The sequence below is a fragment of the Convolutriloba macropyga genome, unplaced genomic scaffold (assembly GCF_964194025.1).
Source record: "Convolutriloba macropyga unplaced genomic scaffold, txConMacr16.3 SCAFFOLD_3478, whole genome shotgun sequence".
NCBI lineage: Eukaryota > Metazoa > Xenacoelomorpha > Acoela > Convolutidae > Convolutriloba > Convolutriloba macropyga.
In genome coordinates this window covers 1-22,500 of record NW_027450428.1, presented here as the reverse complement: position 1 = coordinate 22,500, position 22,500 = coordinate 1, and the positions used below count along the sequence as shown (strand labels likewise).

Genomic DNA, 22,500 nt, shown 5'->3' with positions numbered 1-22,500 from the left:
ACACCACCCCGTTTGGCTCAGCGGTTTCAAATCAGTCCCGATATAACGTTTTTGCAGCTAGCTTTTGTGAACTGTATAATCCAGTACTGTATAAACTGTATAAACTGTATAAACTGTATAAACTGATACTCAATCATGTCCAATACCAAATTGTTCAGCTTTGCATATTCAAACCAACTCGTTTTTCTCAGAATATCACATTAATTCTAAGTTGAAAAAATCAAACTTTGACTGACCAAAACAAGAAGTCAACCATTCATAATTCGAAATTGCCAAATCACAGAGGTGCAGTCCGAGACATCTGTCCTAGGTACTAGTTGGGCAAAATAATTTTTATTTCCGATGTCTGAAAGTTTTTTATTTCCGATGTCTGAAAATTTTAAGTTTTATTTATTAATTTTTTAATTTATTTGTTTTGATTTGCTTTATGTTTTAATTTATTTTATATTTTAAATTTTTTTAATTTATTTATTTAAAGTCAAATTGAAGTAGTTATTCAGTCAAGCGGAGACAAATAGTTGAAAGAAAAAAACAGTAGTATGGTAGTGTGAAAAATGTTCACTCCAATCTTATAATAGATGAACAAAACGGTGTTTAAACAAAAAAAATTGGATTTCATGAATGGTAATTTTTGTTCATATGTGGCAATTTGACTAATGTGCTTACATTTTTCAAGTTTTTGTATGACTTGATTTGAGTTTTCTTCTGAATTATTTCTCAAATAATTTTTTTTCTATGTTCATTTTTTGGTCAATGAAAATTTAATCAACGACAGTTGAGGACTTCTCATGCAATTTTTTGTTGCGCTTTTTTTCGAAGATCTCTCCAATTTTAGCTGAAATACTTATCGCAAGGAGAAGTCGAAGTAGAGTATCGATTTTAAGTACGCTGAATTAGTAAAGAAGTTAGTAGGAATGCTGCTTCAGTTTGTAGTTCAAATTACTTTCAGAGTTAATTGACCAATTAACTTTGGAACAAGTTGTTGGCATCAGAGAAGAAAATTTTCACGTTCAACAATTTGACTTCTCTTTGCTGTTTTCTTCCTGATCTTTTAAAAATTTTTTTTTGCAAAAATCAAAACAAGTAACCTCATTAAACTTACTTGTATTTATTGAGTTTATCAGAGGGGCAATCAATAGTTTATGTGACTAAGATAATGACCGTTACAATGAAATATTGTTGGCTTTTGAGTTTTGCCACTTATTTTAGGATTTTGGTTTCCTCTTTCATAATCAAATTAACTGGTCTTATTGGCTTGCTAATGAGGCCTAATAGAAACTATGTAATTTTGTCTCAACTGGGTTTTCAAATTAAATTACCAGTTTTTAGTTTTTCTCAGTTTTGTTGTCGCTTTTTGTTTTTTTTGTCAGCTGGTTTGATTAGTGACTGTTCTCATCGTTTCTAAAGAGGCATTATTGACGTTTATTTTCCAAAAACAGAAATTACCGAATTTTAAATTTTCGGCCTGCTTTATTATTCTTTTAATTTGTCACATAAATATTTCTCATTGACGGCCAATGTCGTTGTTTGCTAAACAGACTTATAAGAGCTGATTACTGAATTGGTTTCAGCGGATTTTGTTGACCCTTAAATTGTTTTGGTTTTTAATTATGGTCCGTTTTTGTTATTTTTGTTGTAGTTTTGTTGCTTGGTCTCAAAAACTACTTTTTTAATTGGCCTTCTTATGAGATGTAATGGTGGTCATGTTATTGGCTTCAATTCTCAGCTATTGTTTTTACTGACTTTGGTACCATTTTTCTCGCAGTTTTTTGTTTTACAATGATTAAAGTTTATAGTGAGTATCTTTTATGGTCTTTTTGGCACTTTGATGCCACCAATTTTCAGAAAAGTTTGATTTTGCGTAATTTCCTCAATTTTTGCCCATATTCCATTCTTTGTTACTGATTTCCATAAATTTTTTGTTTTAGACTAATTCTTGTGACGCATAGTTTCAATGTGTTTTGTAAAGTGTTTCTTATAGAACTTTTAAAATTGGTTTATGATTTTTTATTTTTCCGCAAATAGGATCATGTGGGTTTTCTTACTCTAGTAGCTTAATGTTGCTAGAAAAAATTTTGATTCTCAGGTTATTAGTTAACTAAAATCTTTGGATTGTAAATAAGGACATGTCCTTCTATGACTTTTTTGTCTTCAAGATTTTTGTTGCAACCATATGACATCAAGCGCAGGTCAGGTCTGCTTTTTGCTCATTCAATCATGCAATTCTGGGTGAGATGCGTACGCGAAATCATTTTCCGCTCTTGTACATATTGTTTTATATAAAATTACAAAATCAGATTTATGCAAAAGTTATAATTGAGATTTCTCGCTTCGGTCAAATTTTGTTTCCCTTTTAGTTCTGAAGACCACTATTTTTTCAACCATTTTCAGCTCGTTTATCGGTTCATTGATTTCACGTTAATTAGGCCAATTTTGCAAGAGTTTGAAGTTAAGAATATGTTGAAGAGCACTTTTTGTGCTGTTAGATAATTTTTTGTTGTTGAGTGAAAATGGTTCCCTCAGCATCGGTGCATTTGAACTTTCCCCGTTGAAACAAGGCTATTTCAGATTCACAATAATCTTTAACTGTAAAGTGTGGAAAAAGTACCGGTAGCTTTTCGTTTTTACCATTGCAGTTTGTTTTACCTTTACTTCTTTCAAGGCATTCTTTTAGTAAACATTTTTTGAGGCTCTGAAGACTATTAATAAACAAAACAAGAAAACAAACACAAACTGGTTTTGCGTAAAATATACACGATGCTCATAAAAATCAGATTAAGTTGCTAGATGAAAAATTGCTGCTGCATCGGTACGTTATGTATAACATCTCTAAACAGAAATAAAGAGTTTACAGTTTTTTTCCAGTGCTTTCGTTCGCTAAGACGAAGTACTGATGTTTCTACAAGATTGAACATCTAGTTATAGAACACTTGCAGGTTGTTATGTTTAATCTTTTTGCTATTAACGCACCATAGTTAACCGGTAGTCTGTTCTGTTTCATTATGAGAATTTCACAGTTGGAAGAGGTTGGTTATACTGTCAAATGTTCGGCAGATTTCGGCAGTTCGGAGAAAACGAAATTTTAAGCATCTTTATTATAGCGAACAAACGAAACGTTCACATTCGTTTCCTCAATCTGCGAAGGGATATTTAATTGATTAAGTGTTGCAATATCAACTGTTTCTGATAAAATTTTAAGTTTCTATAATTCAAATCGGCGTGTCCGTGTCCCTTGAGAATATGCATTGACATACTGGATTCAAACAGAAGTCTAGCTGCACATTTTTTGGGCAGCAGAACTTCAGATTACCAGATAAAAGTTTTTGCGTCGACCAAGTCAGCTAGGTTGATTTGTTTGTTTTATACGGGGATATTTTCAAATCTCTTTTCAAGCAGATTTTATTTGACATTGTTATTACTACCTGGTCGCGCACGGTCTTTTGGTAATTACGGCGTGCTATAAACCTGAACAACTTTTTGTATCAGCTAGAAAAATATGACGAATGCAGAAACGTAGAAAAATGTCGGTTTTTTTCATCAAAATTTAGTAAAAACGGGAGTTTAAAATAATAGGACATTTTTCGATGGTTTCAGTGGAAGTGATTCTGGTGGAAAAACTAAATGCAGACTGCACCCAATCAAGCCAGAAGGAAGTTGTGCCTATCTTAGAGAAGCAGTTAACAAAGCACGTGATCTGTGCGAACACGCAACACCTGTTCACATGTGCTATGTTGACGTCACCAATGACCAAGTTGGACGCACGCCCACGTACAGTTTCAACTGCTCATTTGTGAAAAAACATTGTGATTGGGTTAAAATTGGAACATTTAACAGTACAGATGCTGATATCGCGTGGGCTGATTTAACGCAGGGCAAAACTCTTGAGCAGGTGTTAATAGTAATGTCAAAACGAGAGGATTTTGTGTTTATAAAATGCTCGCTTAAAATGGATTCGGAGGATGGGTTTTACGATCAACAGTTTACTACAAATTTGGAAAATGAGCCACAGCAGTTAATAATGTTTGATAAGAAAATCAGAAAGGAAACGGTGGAAAAAAATAAACACCTCACCGCCAGGAAACCCAATATCAACATCATTTTCATTGATACAATGTCGCGTGCAGAGTTTTATATGGGGATGCCCAGAACAACAGAGCTATTAAAAAATATATCGAAAGATAGAGAAGTGTTCGATTATAAACTGTTTCAATCGATTTCTCATCAGACTTATAACCATCTTCAGAATTTTTTCAACGGGCCGTATCCAACTATGCCGATAGTAAGGAATATGAGTTACATGAGAATGGGAGAAAAGTTTTTCAAGAGTGCCAAGGATGCGGGATACATGACGTCATACAGCAGAGATATGTGCTATGCTTATGATTGGACTTACGTGGACAAACCCTCCTACAGCCAAAGGTGAGAATCGAGAGGTCAAATTGATCGAAGTCAACAATTTTCTTGTATTCTCCATTAAAAATGACACTATATCAGCGAAAAGCTTTTTTAATTAATTTCCTGAAAACCGATCCCCATTATAATTATTATGATAAAGATGGACGCTGGTTGTTAAATAAGCATTTGTCAACATCCGAGTACTTCATCTGCTAACACCTAAACTCACCACTTCAAACTTACCTTAACTATACGGTACCTATTATAGTAAAAATTTATTTTATTGTTCCGACCCCACTTGTGGGGGGGGGGGGGGGGGGACTATATACTCAAATGGGTTTTTTTGTAATCTAGTTTGAACTCTAGCTTGCTTACTGACGCACGTCATGAGAATTTCCTCGAGTTCTTTCACCATATTATAAGATAGCCCTGAGTACGAAAAAGACCAAAACAATTTTACCCTATGCTCAGAAAAAACTGAAAGATTATCTGTCTTTCTCACTGTTTTTCCAGCTACGAGTGGTATTCGCAGACAGTTAAGAACATGGGGCTGGATGATGTGGGACTAAGCATTACTATATGTGAGATGGCAAGATCTTCTTCCGGTGACATAACAATGTTCGACAGCGATGGAAAATGTTTCAATGGGCGAAACTATCTACAAGACCAGTTCGAACGACACTTGCATACTCAGAAGCGATGGATATCCAATAAGATGAAGTTCATGACTCATTTTGAAACGTGTGTCAATCACCGAAATGGCTTAATGTCCGGTACTCCAATAGACGACTTGTTAACAGGCATCTGTTTTTCATTCCCGTATGAACAAAAAGAATAAGGTTGTGTGCTTTCTGTCAGTAAACTAAGTATGTTATCAGTTTTGGGTCAAAACTTAACGTTATCTTGTATAAAAAGCTAGAATTGGCGGATTGCCGTCAGCTAAATGAAGGGCAACCAACCTCTACGACATTCTACTGATGCTTTGGCCAGTCAAAATTCATAGATAAAGTGAAATGTAATTTAATTGATGGACTAACTTCCAATTTTAATACTGGTTATTATTATTATTATTTTTTACTGGTTTTCTAGTTATTATTTCCCTAGTTTCTTTGGTTAGCTAAACCCCAATTACTAAACATAGAACTTACTTTTTGCACAATACCGAAAGCATTTTTCAGAACACATTTTTCATTTTTTTGACGATCTCAACGCAAGTAATCAATACAGTTGATTTAACAAAAGGAAGTGATTTACCACGATAAAAAATTGACTAATCTCATTTGGCTAATTTGATATTGTAACAAGGAGGCTCGTTAATGTGCGTTCGCACATGACGTTCCGACCCGCGCTGTTCTACATTTTTGACTTAACTGTCTTTTGACTTACATTTTTGACAAAAAGATAATCATTAATAGATGTTTGAGTTTTAAAAAACAAGTTACACAACCAAACTAATAATTGAATTAAATAATGCCATGCTTCATTATAACGAGATCTACATTGAAAATACTACGGTAAAAAAAAACAACAGAAAACAAGAAGAAAACAAAAATTTCAGACAAAACCCTAACTACACAAATATTATTTTTCCTAACTACACATCAGATGGGATTTTTGTTTAATGAGACTAGGTGAAGCAAAATTCAAAAATCAATCTCTCTTTTTTGAACCAAATAATATCAACTCTTAAAAATCATTAACTTTTAACGAAATCACTCTCGATAAATTAACTAAAAATCATAGTGAAACCAAAATGATTTGTCCTTGGTTATAATAATCCATGGGAATGGACTATAGATGCAGAAAAACTCAAAAATTAGGAGCAACAATTTGAAAACATTGCAAAAACACAAATCAGTGAAGCCATTAAAATCATTACCTTTTATCTGAATATTATGTATTTTCATTTCAATTTCTATTTATACTAAATAAGCTAAAAACATAGTGAATGAATAAAATGGTCAATTGAACCACATTTGAAAATCATTGGGATCTCTTATTACGCGATAGTGCTAAAGGTGGAGAAAAATAAACACAAATACACCACTCACATAAATTTTACGAAAACGCATATTGTCCGCATAACAAAACATCCATTACGACATAATATTAGTAAACAAGTTAAATTTTAAATTACAAGGAATTGCATTTGACCTCTGAATGAAGAGACAAAGTTACAATTTGACGATAACAACAAAATTTCAAAAAATTGAAAAAGCCGTTAAATCTCAAAAGTGTATAATATTATAAAACTTTAGGATTATTCGGTAAAAACGGACTGCTTTGGTTAAAATTATTCAACTAGTCCTCAATTACAAGTTTATGGGACCAGTTAGCATTTTACGGATATATAAAGAACAAAAAAAAACAAGCTAACACAGCAAATTCAAAAAAAATTGAGCGAGAAAAGTGTCAAGGCCATTAAAAATTGAACCTTTCAGTAAAAATTTTTCTTCTTTCAATGAGTATTCAACAGCCTTGAGATTCTTGTTTTAAACAATTTGAATCCAACGAATCAACAAACATGAACAAATTTATTAAAACGACAAAATTTTTTGAGAAAACCCGTAGTATCAACGCCATTAAATTCAAAAAGCTTCAACGGAAGCTAATAAATACGCTAAATTATGCCTCGATGACACAAAGAAGATTTCATAGTTCATCAACAAGACATTACCAAAAGTCTATGACAAGGAAAACAACAACAAACACAGGCAAAATCCAAAAATTAGGTAGAAATGTAGAAAAGAGTCGAAGTCAATTAAACCATTAGCTTTTCTCTGAAAATTTTATGTATGACCCATTGAACGTCTGCTCTAATCCAACGCAACTTTCAATATTAGGATAATGTGTTAAGATTCCGAAAGGAACCAAAATTGCTACAAAGTATTCAAAAAACTATAAAAAAAAATTATGAAAACTCGTGCATCGAAGTCATAACACCAATAGTTAGTACATAAAACGCTCGCAAGATTAACTTTTGTTTGAACAGAAATCAAGGGTCTCGTTATTACTGAGACTGATTTACAGTTCACAAAAAAAGCGTTAAGATCTTTAATGTTTAAAAAATTTCTCAAAAAATCATTTCTGAAGTCTTAACAGTCATTATATTCAATAGCATTAAACGCAAGTCAATCAATACGCTCAGTTAACCCTCAACTGGAAGACAAAGATATTTTGCATGCATAGATAACCAATACGAAAACACAATAAGTCTTATGACTATGAAAACAACAACAAATACAGTCAAAAACCAAAAAATCAGCGGAAAAGCGCCCGAAGAAAGTGTAGAGGCCCTATAAAGCATTAGTTTTTCTCGGAAAACTTTATCCATGGTCCCCTGAGCATCTTCGTTAAGTTAATGAGAGATATCAATACCAGGCCAATGTGATAACATTTGAAGAGGGATTAATAATAAGAAAGTATCCAAAATTTTTTAAAGAAAATTGTGAAATCTTTTGGCACTGAAGTCATATAACAAATACTAAAAAGATAAAACCGCTAACCAGATTTTTTGGTTGCAGTAGAAAAGAAATAGTTCCTGTCTTTACTGAGAGTGACTTATAATTAACGAAAATAAGTTTTTGATTGGTTAAAAATAGAAAAATTCTCGAAAAATTATTTTTAAAGACTTAACAGCCATTAGCTGTCCCCTCAAAGCTCTAGATAGGTTCACTTAATGCTCATTACGCAACCTAAGGCACTTTAGGTCAACGAGTCTATGCCATAGGACTCCAAAAATTTAGTAAAACCCCAAAATAAAATCAAATTTTCATTTAAAATTACGAAAACTCAGGAGTCGAAGCCATAAAAAAACGAGCGATTCCTTGAAAACAAATTTTTTGTTCATTGGGCTTCTTTAGACTGTAAATCAGTTTTGTCAATAATGGAACTTCGGTATGAAAAGTGACTAGTCTCTAAGTGACTTATGAAAACAAAGAAAACCCAAAACAGAGCTCTCAAATAGAATTCTAAATGTTTGATAGTAAACTTCCCTATGAGAACAGAACTAGTCTTTTTATCGTCTAATAGTCTATTAGAAACTCAAAATTGACTCTTTTTGTGGCCTGAAATTTAATTTTGAATCGATATTTTTATAAAAAATTGTCTTAATTTGAAGAAAAATAACCCTAAATGTGAACAAAATCATTTATGTCAAATATCACGTGTTCACACAAAACTTCAATCCTCGATAACTCCTCGAAAAAATTGAAGTTCAAAAAAAATCTTTTTAGTTTTAAATTCTACAATAAACGAGCTTTCTAATGATACCACTCACATTTCTCTACAATGAATATATCGATCGGCTAAAATTGTCTGAACAAAAACTCATTTGAGTATATAGTTTCTTCCCCCACAAGTGGAGTCGGAACAAAAATGAGTTGAAGCCTGAAATTATTATCATAATGTTTATCAGTAGCGAAGCAAACCATCGGCTATAGTGCTATTATCAAATCTGGGCAAAACATTTTGAATGAAAAAATTAAGCACCAAGTTTATCTTAGTCCTCGAAACAACAATACAACTACTAACGTCTTTTTAGTTTTGAAATTTTCCCCTGTTTCAATTTTAATCATCCCAACGCACTTTGCTGCTATTTTCCAAAAATCTAGAGTTTTTTCAGTAGTTAAAGGCTTAAACTACTTGCAAGATATTTTTCCATAGTAACGGGAATAAAATCAGATACAATCTGACAGATTACCTGAAAGAAGCTTTACTGTTCAATGACACTCTCACTATTATTTTCTCGGACCATGGAAACGGGCTGGCTGATTTCATACTGAAAGAATTCCCCTTCGGTTACATTCAGAGGTTCCATCCATTTTTGATGGTGATTGCACCCCCTAATTGGGGAGATTTCTTCACACCTGAAGAGATGAGGAGTCTGAAAGTGAACCAGGATCGGCTAATTACAATGCGGGAGCTCCATTTCCTCATTTCTAAATTCACAATGCCAAAAAGAAGAGATAAAGAAGGTAGGTGTGTCCTTTTCAAACCCAAGTTGACCAAGCATTATTTGACCGTACCGCTACAACCGTCTACCGGCACCTAATAAAACCTATTTTCCATGAAAGTGGCTGCGTATTACAGACCAAGGGATCAGGCATGGGCAACTTTTACCCCTTTTTACAATTTAAAAAAAATACAATAGTACAAACCTGTAAAAGTAAGTAAACTAACCCAAACATTTGTTACCTATTGACGCTTTTAATGAATTCTCAGATAAAAAAATGTTCTAAGTCCTTGTTTTATTTCTGCGGCCTTGTGCTACGGTCATGCTAACCAGCTCGAGTTTTTACGGGTTTTCACCACAAATTTTATGCAAGAGTGGCGGTGAATGCCGTGGGTTCAAGCAAGAAACGTAAAAGTAAAATTGATAGCAGTTTAACAAAAAAAATTTAATCAAATTACGGCATTCGTGAGACTTTTATTGCGACGTGCATTACGTGGCAAAAGAGCATTTGCTTGAGTACATATAATCGAATTTGTCGCTCTTTTTCACTGCCATCTTTTAGGAATAGATTTATAAGCGTTTGTGGACATTTGTGACGGTAAGCAAATTTGGACAACAATGACAAAATTTTGTCACTCGTTTCCACACACCTTGTCACATATGTCTAAGCGTTGCTGTTGCCCATAATAGCAGTTTCTAATAGCTACAATAATGTCAGATAATGAGACCGAATTGGTAAAAGCCTAATTGCTTTCATAAATGTTCATCGCGATAATAATTTTTGACTGCGAAGACAGTAAGCGGTTTTGGAAACACTCATATCACGGTTCAATAGATCAATTATGTCTTTGAATTAGGTCTGAAGTATTTGGGTTTATTTGTTCAGTCATTTTTGGCCGATCGATGTATTCATCATAGAGAAAAATGAGTGGAATCCATAAAAAACTTTTCCAGCGTAGAATTGGAAATAAAAAAAAATTGAAAAAGATTCTTTTGATTTTCTTTTTTTTTCGAGCATTTGTTGATGTTTAAAGTTGTGTGAACAAGTGATATTTGGCATGATTTTGTTCACTTTTAGGGGAACTTTCGTTCAATTTAGGACTTTTTCTCTAAAACATTAATTTAAAATTACATTTTATGCTACAAAAGCAAACGTTTTGGTGTTCCGAATATGCGAAAAGCAAACAAAGGCTAGTTTTGGTCTCAAAGGTTATTTTATTAGCAAAAAATCGAATTCTATTTGAAAGCTGTTTTTTTGAAAACATTTTCAATTTTTTTGTACTTTTAGAAGTCAGTTAGAGACTAGTCATTCTTCTTATCAAGGTTCTGTTGAATAAAAATCTCATTTACTCTCAAATGATGCCCAATGAACAAATAATTCGTTTTGAAGGAATCGCTCAAATTTTTTATCGCTTCGACTCTGAGTTTTCGTAAACTTTTATGAAAAATTGACTTTCTTTTTGACATTTTAAAATTTTTGTAATCGTACGGCAATTTCGTTGACTAAAGTTGCAGTAGGCTCTGAGTGGACAGCTAATGGCTGTTAAGCATTCAAAAACAATTTTTCAAAATATTTTTTAACATTAACCAATCTTAAACCTATTTCGGTGTACTTGTAAGTTGTTCTCAATAACGACAGGACAATTTTGTGTTCTACTGCAACTAAAATTAGGTTGGTTAATGGTTTCAGTTTCTAAGTATTGGTTTTATGACTTCGATGCCCCGAGTTTTTATATTTTTTTTAAAAAAAAGCTTGGATATTTTTCCATATTGTTTGTTCCTTTTGAAATCTTATCATTTTACCTTTATATTGACCGTTTCTGTTGGCTTAGAGAAGGGGATCAATTGGTCATAGATATAAATTCTGGAGAAAAATTAATGGTTTTAATTGCTTCGACACTTTCTTCTTGCACTTTTCTAATATTTTTTTGTTTTTGCCTGTATTTGTTGTCGTTTCCATAGTCATCAGACTTATTGTGATAATCTAATGATGACCTTTGAATGACAGAAGCCATAACCTACCCATTTAGGCAGAAATTAGCGTATTTGTTGAATACTGTTGAAGGCTATTGAAGTTAATGGCTTTGATTCTAATGTTTTTTTTTTTACTTTTTCTTTGTTTTAATACATTTTTGTTGCTTTTTAAATTATTTTGTTGCAAACAAAAATCCCACTGCAGTTAGAAAATTAATTCAAAATGAAAAATTTTTACTGAATAGTTCATTTTGTAATGGTTTCGACACTTCTTTCTCTCTCTCAATTTTTTGAATTTGATGTTTTTGCCTGTTTTTTTATTCATTATTTAGTCGTAAAAATTATTCTAATTGATAGTAGTTCTCATAATCTTCTAATTGAAGTTTGAATCATCCGATTGAATGCATTCAGGGTATAGCTAAAGGTCTAAAAATTTCCGATTATTTTTTTTTCAATTTTTTAATAAAATTTTTAGTTTTGTTGTTTTTTGTCAACTTTTACTTATTCTCATCATTAAGAGGTCCCAACCGCTTCATGGTAATGCAAAAATTAACATGTTTTTTGATTTTATGTCGCAACTGCCGTTTTGTTCGTTGAACAATATATTCATAAACTTTTTGTGAATGGTCAATTTTTGTGATTCTTTTTGTCTTTTCTTTTACTAAATTCGAGTAATAACAACCCAATGATTTTCAAATGAAGCCCAGGTGAATATTTTTAAACTTTTAAACTTTTAGTGTTGATTTAGCTGAATTAGTATGATAAACAATTGCAATAAAAAAGAATCTAAACTTCTAAATAATAGCAAATGATTTTAGTTAATCAAATTATTTCTGTTTTCAGAAATTGTTTGTATTTTTTTAAGTTATTATTTTTCTTCTTTATTCCGTTTCTAGGACTTAGTCTGGTCGAAAATGGGTCCAATTGGTTTCTTAAAGGATTTTTTGAATTTATCTAAATTTTTTTTTAAAAAGCTACTGGTTTTTCAGATATTTGAAGTTATCCGTTTAAAAAAATGTTGATTCGGTTTTGAGTTTCGCCTCACTTTTTTTTTATTTTTGTCGACTTGTTTCCTAACCTCATATGAAAAAAGTCCATCTGTTTTTCAACTATAAAAATCAAGTTTGTGTTGTTAGAGTTTTGTTTGATTATAGTTTGAAGTTGTTACTAGGTGCTGATAAGTTTAGATATTGAGTTTTACCGTAAAAATGGTTGGTGTATTTACTTAATTTGTTGTTTGTTTTTTTAATGGCTCTTGAACGAAAATCATAGCAATTTTTGTAGATGTGTGTGTCTTTTTTATCCAAAATTTTTGCTTGACAGTTTTGACTTTTCGAGTGACATTTACGTCCTTGACTTTTTGCGTTTCGCGTGATCTCAAATTCTCTCTCAATCACAATTTCAAGAAGCTGAACTCAATTGGCGGCAATTTAATTCTAAAAGTCAAATGAGAAGTGCGCCGAAACTGATGCCATTTTTTACTTTAAATCCTAAAAGTGGTGTATTTTAACCTCTAATGTGGTTATTTGAAGCCCACTTTTGAATGTCTTAGTCCCATTTAGGCTCCCCCTCCCTCGCTCCTCGCCGACTGAAGCAGGCTGCAATTGATTAAAGCTCTCTCTAGTCGTTCGATAGCAATTCTTCCGACGTTTAATCGGTTATGTTTCTCATAGTCTTATTATTATTGGATCTCGTGAGCGCTCTAATGAGGCATGACATTATGTAATTGAATTAGTAGTTTGTAACATTAGTGCTTTTGTAATTAGTGCTTGTGTAACATCATGTGCGAAAGCACAGTAACGAGCCTCCTTTTTGGTTGATCAAAATGTTGGTCAATGGTTACGTTCACCCGTGAATACGAGGGACGAAATTTGTGCTTTTCCATCGCACATGTCCACTAAAATCATCACATATTTTCACTATTTTTCATTGTGAATGAAAGGGACGGAAAACCAAAAGCGGTGACGAAGTTTTCTCACAATTGTACACGAAATACCAACAATCTCAAACATAGGAATATGGACTATAGCCATGTTGTGCGCCAAGCTCGTGTCAAAGTCAGAGAACTGAAAAACTAGACAAATACACTCGTTCTCAAAAATATACGTTTTTATAGCAAGATTGCTTAAATGAATTGCATCTTTTTGAATCGTATTTTCAAAACCATTACGATTCCGGCTTTTCTTAAAGTTCATATGAATCAACTGAAAAATTTTTGAATTGGTTTTCTAAAATTCTATTTTCTAGGATAATGACATGAGTACTTAGGGAGAAAATTAAAATATGTTTCCTGTTTACAGTCAGGTTTCTGTATGCAACAGTTAGGCGAGTTTCACGTAAAATTTGTTTTTTGAGTTACATAAATGTGTAATGTTGAAATTTTTTTCATATTTAGTGTAGGGAAATCAAGAACTTTTCAATCATGTTGGACACATTTCACGTGAAACTCAATTTAATGAGTCTTTTGGAAAATTACTGAGTCTTTTTGGGCAAATTTCAATCTGGATGTTCTCTGGAGAAACTTTTGTCATTTTTCGAGAGCTCAGGACAATTACAATTTAACTATTTTTAATTGAATTACATAAATTTTAAGGAAAACAGAAATCGGAATTGTTCCAAAAATGCTCGTCAAAAACAGGCAGTATACTATCCAAGTTTGCTATATGAGCGATTACTTATTTATTGTTATGGAGTGTATCAAGACAATTTTTGTAAGCATTAGAGAGACTTTAAGATGTTATGTAAAAGGGTACATTTTTAGGCATTTTGACCAGAACGTCTTAAACGACAAAAGTAATTAAAGCCTTCCAGTATTTTGTATCAACTCTTTTATTTGCTTTCAACAAAATTAGAAGCAATTTTTGTTGTCGAAAGTGTCGTATATGCAAATGTTTGCTTGATCCTTTTCAACGTTGGAATGGCATTTATCATGGTTTCTTTTTTGTTTTTTGAGTTACATAAATGTGTATTGTTGAAATTTTTTTCATATTTAGTGTAGGGAAATCAAGAACTTTTCAATCATGTTGGACACATTTCACGTGAAACTCAATTTAATGAGTCTTTTGGAAAATTACTGAGTCTTTTTGGGCAAATTTCAATCTGGATGTTCTCTGGAGAAACTTTTGTCATTTTTCGAGAGCTCAGGACAATTACAATTTAACTATTTTTAATTGAATTACATAAATTTTAAGGAAAACAGAAATCGGAATTGTTCCAAAAATGCTCGTCAAAAACAGGCAGTATACTATCCAAGTTTGCTATATGAGCGATTACTTATTTATTGTTATGGAGTGTATCAAGACAATTTTTGTAAGCATTAGAGAGACTTTAAGATGTTATGTAAAAGGGTATATTTTTAGGCATTTTGACCAGAACGTCTTAAACGACAAAAGTAATTAAAGCCTTCCAGTATTTTGTATCAACTCTTTTATTTGCTTTCCAACAAAATTAGAAGCAATTTTTGTTGTCGAAAGTGTCGTATATGCAAATGTTTGCTTGATCCTTTTCAACGTTGGAATGGCATTTATCATGGTTTCTTTTTTGTTTTTTGAGTTACATAAATTTCACAACTCACAAATGTGTAATTGCTCTCACTCACAATTTTATGCAGCTGAACTTACGTGATGAAAGTTTACTGCTGAAAATTTAATGGAAAACGCTGAAGTTGTTTTAATTGTTTCACTTTAGACCTTACTAGTAGCCAATATAAACTCTAATGACACCCTTTGTACCCCCTTAGTACTTATCGACCCCATGCTACACCCCCATCCCAGCTTGAAGTAGGCTACTACAGGAGAACCGAACCTCTGTCAGACGCTAGAAAGCAATTCATCCGACATTGTTTAGTTATTTTTGATGTTTCTGCAGGTGGTCTTGGAATGCTTTCTGAGATCTCAAAAGAGAGAAGCTGTCTGGATATAGACTTCTTCGACCAAAACTCAGCCGTGTACGACATGTGCATTTGTGAGTGGAGCAGCTCTAAACCTACAGCCTCCGAGTTGGTCAAAATGAAAAAAGCTGCCGAGAAGTATTTGAACTCACTAAATGCAGCATACCGAAATTGTTGTCGACCATTCACATTGCAAAAATTTGATCCCCGTTTATTTATGAAGACGTATAAATCAGGAACTCTGGTCCAGTATACGGGTGTTGTGACTGTGGATAATGACGCTGAGTTTTTGGAAAGGCATATTGTTTTGGCTTTGAGTGTCCATGTCAATATAACAACAACAACCTCATCTTATGTGAAATATGGGCGGTACGACATCGTTAGCCATTCGAGATTAGACCATTATGGACGTTTCCAAAACTGTTACATAGATTGTCCTTTCGTTGACAAAGCAACGTGCCTGTGCTAGCTTCTGTAAAATAAATTGGACAACAGATTTATGCTATCAGATTTAGTTTGATCAACAATGGCGATCAGGATCAAATGATAGTCGACAACTGTGCAATAGATCTATAATTTATGACTGAAAGAACGTCGAGGGATTATTGTATCTCAGGACGATGAGTGAGAAGACTTCAGTAAACTGATATAAGGATTAAAAAGCTGTTATATAGACTTTAAAACTAAACCACTGTGTATTAATTTTATGTATAGTATTGTGATAGTTGCTTTTTATATTTTGAACCATATCTGAAACATGTTGTAGACTTTAAACATGAACAAATTTTGCACAGTTTTACTGAATATTTATTTCAAATTTTAAAGTTTCATTTACTGTTAAAAAACTTTGTATTCAATTCGATGTTCACTTTTGTTTTTAGCAACTAGAAATAAAATTTGTTTGTCATAAAAAATTACCAATTTTCAGTGAAGTTGAAAATTGTGAAAGGGAAACTTGAATTTTAAAGGAGAACTCGAAAATGGAAAGGACTTATGGTGTAAATTTGGGAAAGGGGACTTTGGTGTGTCGTAGATCCTTAAAATGCAATTTTCAAGCTGAACTCAATTGACAGAGCATGTGACGCTTATTATCACAAAAAATTGACAGAAAACACCTTTTCTTGAGAACAATAATAAAGACAAGAAAACTTAAAATATTCTCTCATTTCATTTCTTTCTCTATTATTCGCAGATTGTTTGTCATAGAATAACTTTTTTTCGTATTTAACCAAATGAATTCTTCTGAAAGAACTAAAAATTTACCAGAATGGCTTTGAATTATGAGAAACAGTGATCAAGACCAAAATTTTTATGTAAGTACGCTAAGCTTGTAAATGATGTCCTCCAGTTCTTCTAAGGTTTTGATCCACTGAAACGATTTACAGTTGTTTGCTTGCCCGCATCGTCAGTCAGAAAAAATTATTAAGACAAAATAAAAAAGACTGAATGTTTTCTTTTTGTACAAATTTTTGTATGAAATAATGATCTTCCTGGAAACTGATCACCAGTAGATCAAAGTTTGACCTTTTAATGTGAATACCTAAAAGAAAATTGAAACAATGAAAGTGATGGGTTTTTGTACCGGTTAAAGCTTACACTGTTTAATTTGATCTTTAATATCATAAAAAAAAACAGATAACCTTTCTGAGAAATGTTTAGAAATTGATATGAAAAATGGTCGTTAGAACGCTTTTTCTCGCCAATAAAGGCTTCGATGCAACCCATTTAAAAAAACATCTTTACTACGCAAAATAGTCGAACAGAGGTTGTGAGAATTTCAAGAAAATTGATAGATGGTTAAAATAGATCTAAAACCCATTCGTAGAACTGCCAAATTCATCGACTAAAACAACTGTTTCTTAATTAAAGAAAAAAGTGCAACTACGCGAGCAGAGATTATGAGTTTTTCCCGCAATCAGCTAGTGAGAAAAAAGCAATTGTCAACTTTTTTCGCATGTTATTATTTCAAGAAAAAAGCTAAAAACACTGTAAACTTTAGATTGAAGAAAAAACTTTGAAAACTGTTGGTTGTATTGACTCAGACGCCTTCAACAAAGTTAGCTCTTGTTTCTTGCGTGTTTTTTGTCTGTTTAAATGCTTGCTTCCTTGAAGCGAAAAGCTGCCCTGAAGCAAAAATTTTGTTTTTTTTTCAAAGTGTTGTCTTTCCGTTTATTATAGCATATATCCTACCCATTTTTAAAATTTTGTCTCTGAGGCAGCGACAATATTCTTTTTTTCTTAGGTAATATACAATAAGCCGCTTTTCCAAATGTTGCCAAGAGTTTGGATATCATTCGTCCTTACACGGTCAAAATTCCGCTCTAGACAGTTTTAGTGTTGTTTTCATAGTTTTGAAAGTTTGGGCAGTTAATTTTTTTGTTTTGTTTTATTTAGCTAGATGGCGTTAAACTTCCATTGGGAAAACGTTTTAGCTATTAATTAAATTTTTTGCAGTCCGTCAAAAGAGTATAGTAATTTATGAATGGTCCGAAATGTTACCAATTTTGAGCACTCGCTACACTGTGAAGAGACATGAAGGACACCCTTAAGGTCTCTACAAGTCCAAAAACGAAGAATAATTTAAGTCGTACGGTTTCTCACGGGAAAAAAGATCTAAAAACTTCATCAGAAGACGTTGAGTCTGCTGAAAATTTTAAGTTTTGAAATCTACAAAGTTGCCATTTTGCAAATTGTTCAAACTTACAAAGGTTCTAAGATTAGTTTTAATTAAAGTTGTTGATAACTGAGTCAATAATTAGGTTTAGTCTATATTCATCCACATCTTCATTTTCTGTCGGTTATAGCAGATTGAATAGGCAGTTTTACAGATTAGATACTCTGTTGATCTTGATGTTATTGCGTCTCTTAGGATCATGAAACAAAAGAAAAACTAAGAAAGGATTTCAAAGAAAAAGTTAAGAAATTTGAACATTCTAAAGTGCCAGTCGAAACTCGTTTTCTGGAAAAATTAAAATATTCTTGGTCTAATTATAAACCTTCCTTCATAACTCCTAAGAGTCGAAATTAGTCTAAAGTGCTCCAGTTTGTCCGAAATATTACCTGTTTTGGGTGATCAATACACTGTGAAGAGACATGAAGGACACCATTAATAACTCTCTAGGAGTCTAAACAATGAAGTATATATTTAAGTTGTAAGGGTTCTCGCGCTTGAAATATGAGCGGTACGAGGTCGTTAGCATTTCCTAGAAAAAAATCAAGAAATTTGAAAATTCTGATAAGCTAATCGAAACTAATTTTGTGGAAAAATTGAAAAAATGTTTGGTCTAACAATAAATTTTCCTTAATAACTTCTAAGAGTCGGAGCTAGACTAAAGTTCAACAAAACAAAAAAGTGTAGCATATGCAGTTCAAAATATCTCTTTGAGGAAAACTACTTTTTGAGAGACAGAAAAAAGCTCTTTTTAGCCTCATCTGTCACTTTTAAGGAGATAGAACAAATTGCGAATATTAATATATCTTTTTAAAATAATTGTTAATCAGGAAAATTTTTCTTTTAAGTTGGATTTACAATAGCTTTTTCAAGTTATGTTTCATTTTTCGCTCAGTGACAGCATAAATGAGTGAAAGCAACTCAAATTCTCTTTTTTCGGACAACACATAGAGAAAATAATGTTAATATTACCTTTCATACCCTTTTCTATCGATTTTCTGCTTTTAGATAGAATTTGCTTTTCGTCCAACAATTGCCACTAGAGATGAAAGACTGTTAAAAATTGTTATAGAATTGGAAATTTCTTGAAATTAGTCAACGAGGTTGAAGCCCCAGACGGAAACCGGTATGACTCGACCATCTCAGATGGAAAGTGTCTATGTCCAGGCCACCGCAGACGGAAACAAATCCTATGTCCACAGTTTCGTGAGTTCAAGTTCAGACTGTTGTGCGTTCACCATAACTTTGGTGCGTTCACCAGACGTTCGTGCATTCATGTTGACACTTTCGTGAATCTACCAGACTTTTGGTAGCTACCAGATTTCGTACGATTGTGTCCAGACATTTGTGGGTTTATGTTCAGATCTGCAAGGTGCCACTTGATGGGGTAGCCTGGAGTACGAGTGCTATAACTCGCCGGTAATACTTTAAAAAAAAAGATTGAAAAAAAAACAGCGCATTCATGTCAAAACCTTTTGCAATAATTACAGGTTAGCACGTCTCTTTTTAGACTTTCCTGCGCTTTGCAAATATTAATATGTGTTTATATCCAGATATTTGTGCGTTCATGTTCAAATTTTCGTGTATTTTTCGATGTTTCCAGACAATGTAATTTTGAACGCGGGATACCCCCATCGTACGTATATCCCCCTTTTGAAGTGCTCGTTTCTTAGGTCTTCGAGATTGAACCTGTTTTTTTGCTTTTTCGTCAGTTGGAAATAAATTTTACATAACACAAAACCTTGATTTTTTATCAATATTTTCTAGCAGTTGTACTCAGATCCCAAGAAAAAAGCCTGTTGGAAAACCTGTTGAGAAAAAACCGAGCATTAAATACGCATACAACGAGTAAGTTTTGATATTGAGGGTGTAAATGATGACTCGGAAAATTCATTACAAATACACGTTATACATCCCCTTCTTCACCCACTCGGGTCGAGGTTTTTGGGTACATTTTTGTAAGAAATGCGGTGAATGCGGTGAATTTTTGTAATAAATGCGGTGATTGCGGTGAATGCGGTGAAAATAAATATTTCACCGCATTTCACCGCATTTCTTACAAAAATTCACCGCATTTCTTACAAAAATTCACCGCATCGACTTATGTGGCAAAATAATGTAAGAAATGCGGTGAATGCGGTGAAAAAAATAATTCACCACATTTCAGCGCATTTCTTACAAAAATTCACCGCGAAAATCACCGCATTTCCTACAAAAATTCACCGCATATGAATTCCAAAATTTACTCAATCTGATTTAAATTCTCAAGAAATTTGAAAGTTAGCAGCGACAGTTGGCGCAGTAGACTAAGCAGTGGAAGGCAAGCAGGAGGCCAGAGGTTCGAACCCGTGTGTTGACAATTCTTTTTTGTAAGAATACTGAGAACGCGGTGAAAATAAATAATTCACCGCGATTCACCGCATTCATCGAACAAAGATGTAAGAAATACGCGGTGAAAATTATTTTTTTTTACCGCATTTCACCGCATTTCTTACGAAAATTCACCGCCAAACCTCGACCCGAGCAATGTACATGCATTATTTGTTCTTTTGAGCCATACGTTTTATTTTTTGAATGATTAATTACGAGCATCAGTTAACAAGTAGATGTGAAGAAATCATATACTTCCCAACTGTATAATATATATATATATATATATATATATATATATATATATATATATATATATATATATATATACCATCAATCAAAAGGTATGGCAAATTTTCATGGGTACAATTTTAACCCAACAGTTCAAGTTTATCCCAGCTGAAAATTTGGCCACAAAAAATGAGGAATGACCGTTTCGATTCGTACTTTTCAAGAGAAAAGAGTCAAAACGCTTACAATTTCTGTTACAGGTATGGGCGTCTTCAACCGTTTTTCAAACTTTAGATAGGACCAACATTGATAGGTATTATCATTTTAACTGGTTTTCTGTTGCAAAGAATATCAAACTTATCAAATTCAAAGAGGACCTGATTATCGTGACGTTTGAGAGAGTCGCAAAAAAATTAAACAAACTGCTACGGAAAGAGAAATATTTTATTGTTTTAGAAACTCTATCAACTCTATCTTTTAAAATCTTAATTCCACATTCCCTCATTTTGATGCAAACAAAATTACTGCCGGTATTGTCTTTGGTCAACACTATTAATTGTGTTTTCAGGAAACCAGTAAAAATAAAGTCTCTTAAAACGAAACAATGAAAACGAGCATCAGAATTGTCTTTGCACGGATATGATTTTTCCTTGGCTGTCAATAGTTATGACCATCTGCTTTATAATTGGACGTTTTTAATGATGCAAAAGAATATTAAAATTAACGCTTCATTGTGACTGATCTTCACAGAAAATTTCTTATTTATGGTGTAAACTGACCGTTGGAAAAGTCTCTATAGAGCGATTACGAACACTAACATGGCAATTTTATTTGTATTGTTTAATTTTATTTTATTTGTAAAGCTCGGCCAGTCAGACAAAGAGACCCTCAGGTAGGATCATGCAATTGTATTTCGGATTTTTTTCGTTTTTGCCCCCACCCCCCCCCCCCCCCCTCAACCCCAGTACTTTGGGTGCGCGTTATTTGCACTCCGCAAATGAATGTTTCATATTTTTTTTAAAATAAAGATCTACTATCCCAGGATGAGGTCCGTGACCCAAGTCGGTCTGGCCAATACCTGTCTTGGTTCGCGGAGCGGACTTCATCCTGGGTAGGTATGAACCAGACGGACTTGGTAATGACACGTGCTCTGAAACAGGGAGTGGGAGCGGGGGGGGGGCACAGACTTAAAAGATCATATATTTTGTTTCTTATCGTTTTTATTGGGTTGATCGTAGCTTGAGTGGATGGTCAAGGAAATCACGTACGGAAATGCTCACTCTACAACAAGACTGATCACAAACAACAGCTTTGGTAGATTCTATAGCTTCATTTACTTGAGAAAACTGGCAATGTTTTTCTTTCTTTCTTTCTTTGATTTTTTCGTATATTCTCACTCCTTTAGTTAACCACAATCCTCAATTAACTAGACAATTCCTCATCTGAAGATATATTTTTCACGACAGACGTTTTCAAATGAACTAGAAATGAAACTGATAAAAATGTTCTACGTTAACTGTGAACTTACAAAGCTAGTGTTTGTCTATCTCCCCGAGAAACATGAGTAAAAAATTGGGTTATATGTTTGAGGGATTTTTTCATATACTTTTTTGGATTGTGATTGTTACTGCCTGAATGCACTTTGAATCCGGAATAGACGTTGGGAAAACAATAAGGAAATTGGGACAAATTATGTACAAAATAATTTTTATATGTCCTTAGGTTTACATCTTTCTACTAAAAACAACTTTCAATTCATTGTTTTATTCTCAAGTAAAAGTTCTTCTTACCCGATGTTATGCGTCGCGTCCAGGATAAACATCTAGCTTTTGCGCCAAACGCCATTTTCTACCCGGAGGGATATCCTCCAAAATACAGACAAGGTATTTCACTGTCAGCTAATCTGGTTGGTTTGATCCGATTTGACTTCAAAAAAGGTGTCGAGAGATTTTTGACCAGCGAATTGCAGAAACAGTTTATTTTATGGCGCAAGTTTTCCAAGCATTGAAACTTGTT

At 33.2% G+C, this 22,500-nt stretch overlaps 1 protein-coding gene across 1 annotated transcript in view; it reads left to right on the top strand.

Annotated features, from left to right (window-relative positions):
* LOC142355885 (uncharacterized) overlaps positions 1–16,291 on the top strand; it is a 17,786-nt gene extending 1,495 nt beyond the window's left edge. The window contains exons 3-6 of the mRNA XM_075407907.1: positions 3,595–4,419; positions 4,909–5,195; positions 9,093–9,371; positions 15,191–16,291. Coding sequence (XP_075264022.1) covers positions 3,595–4,419; positions 4,909–5,195; positions 9,093–9,371; positions 15,191–15,681 — 1,882 coding nt within the window. The 3' untranslated portion in view covers positions 15,682–16,291. The remainder of the gene's footprint in view (positions 1–3,594; positions 4,420–4,908; positions 5,196–9,092; positions 9,372–15,190) is intronic.
* The last annotated feature ends 6,209 nt before the right edge of the window (positions 16,292–22,500 follow it).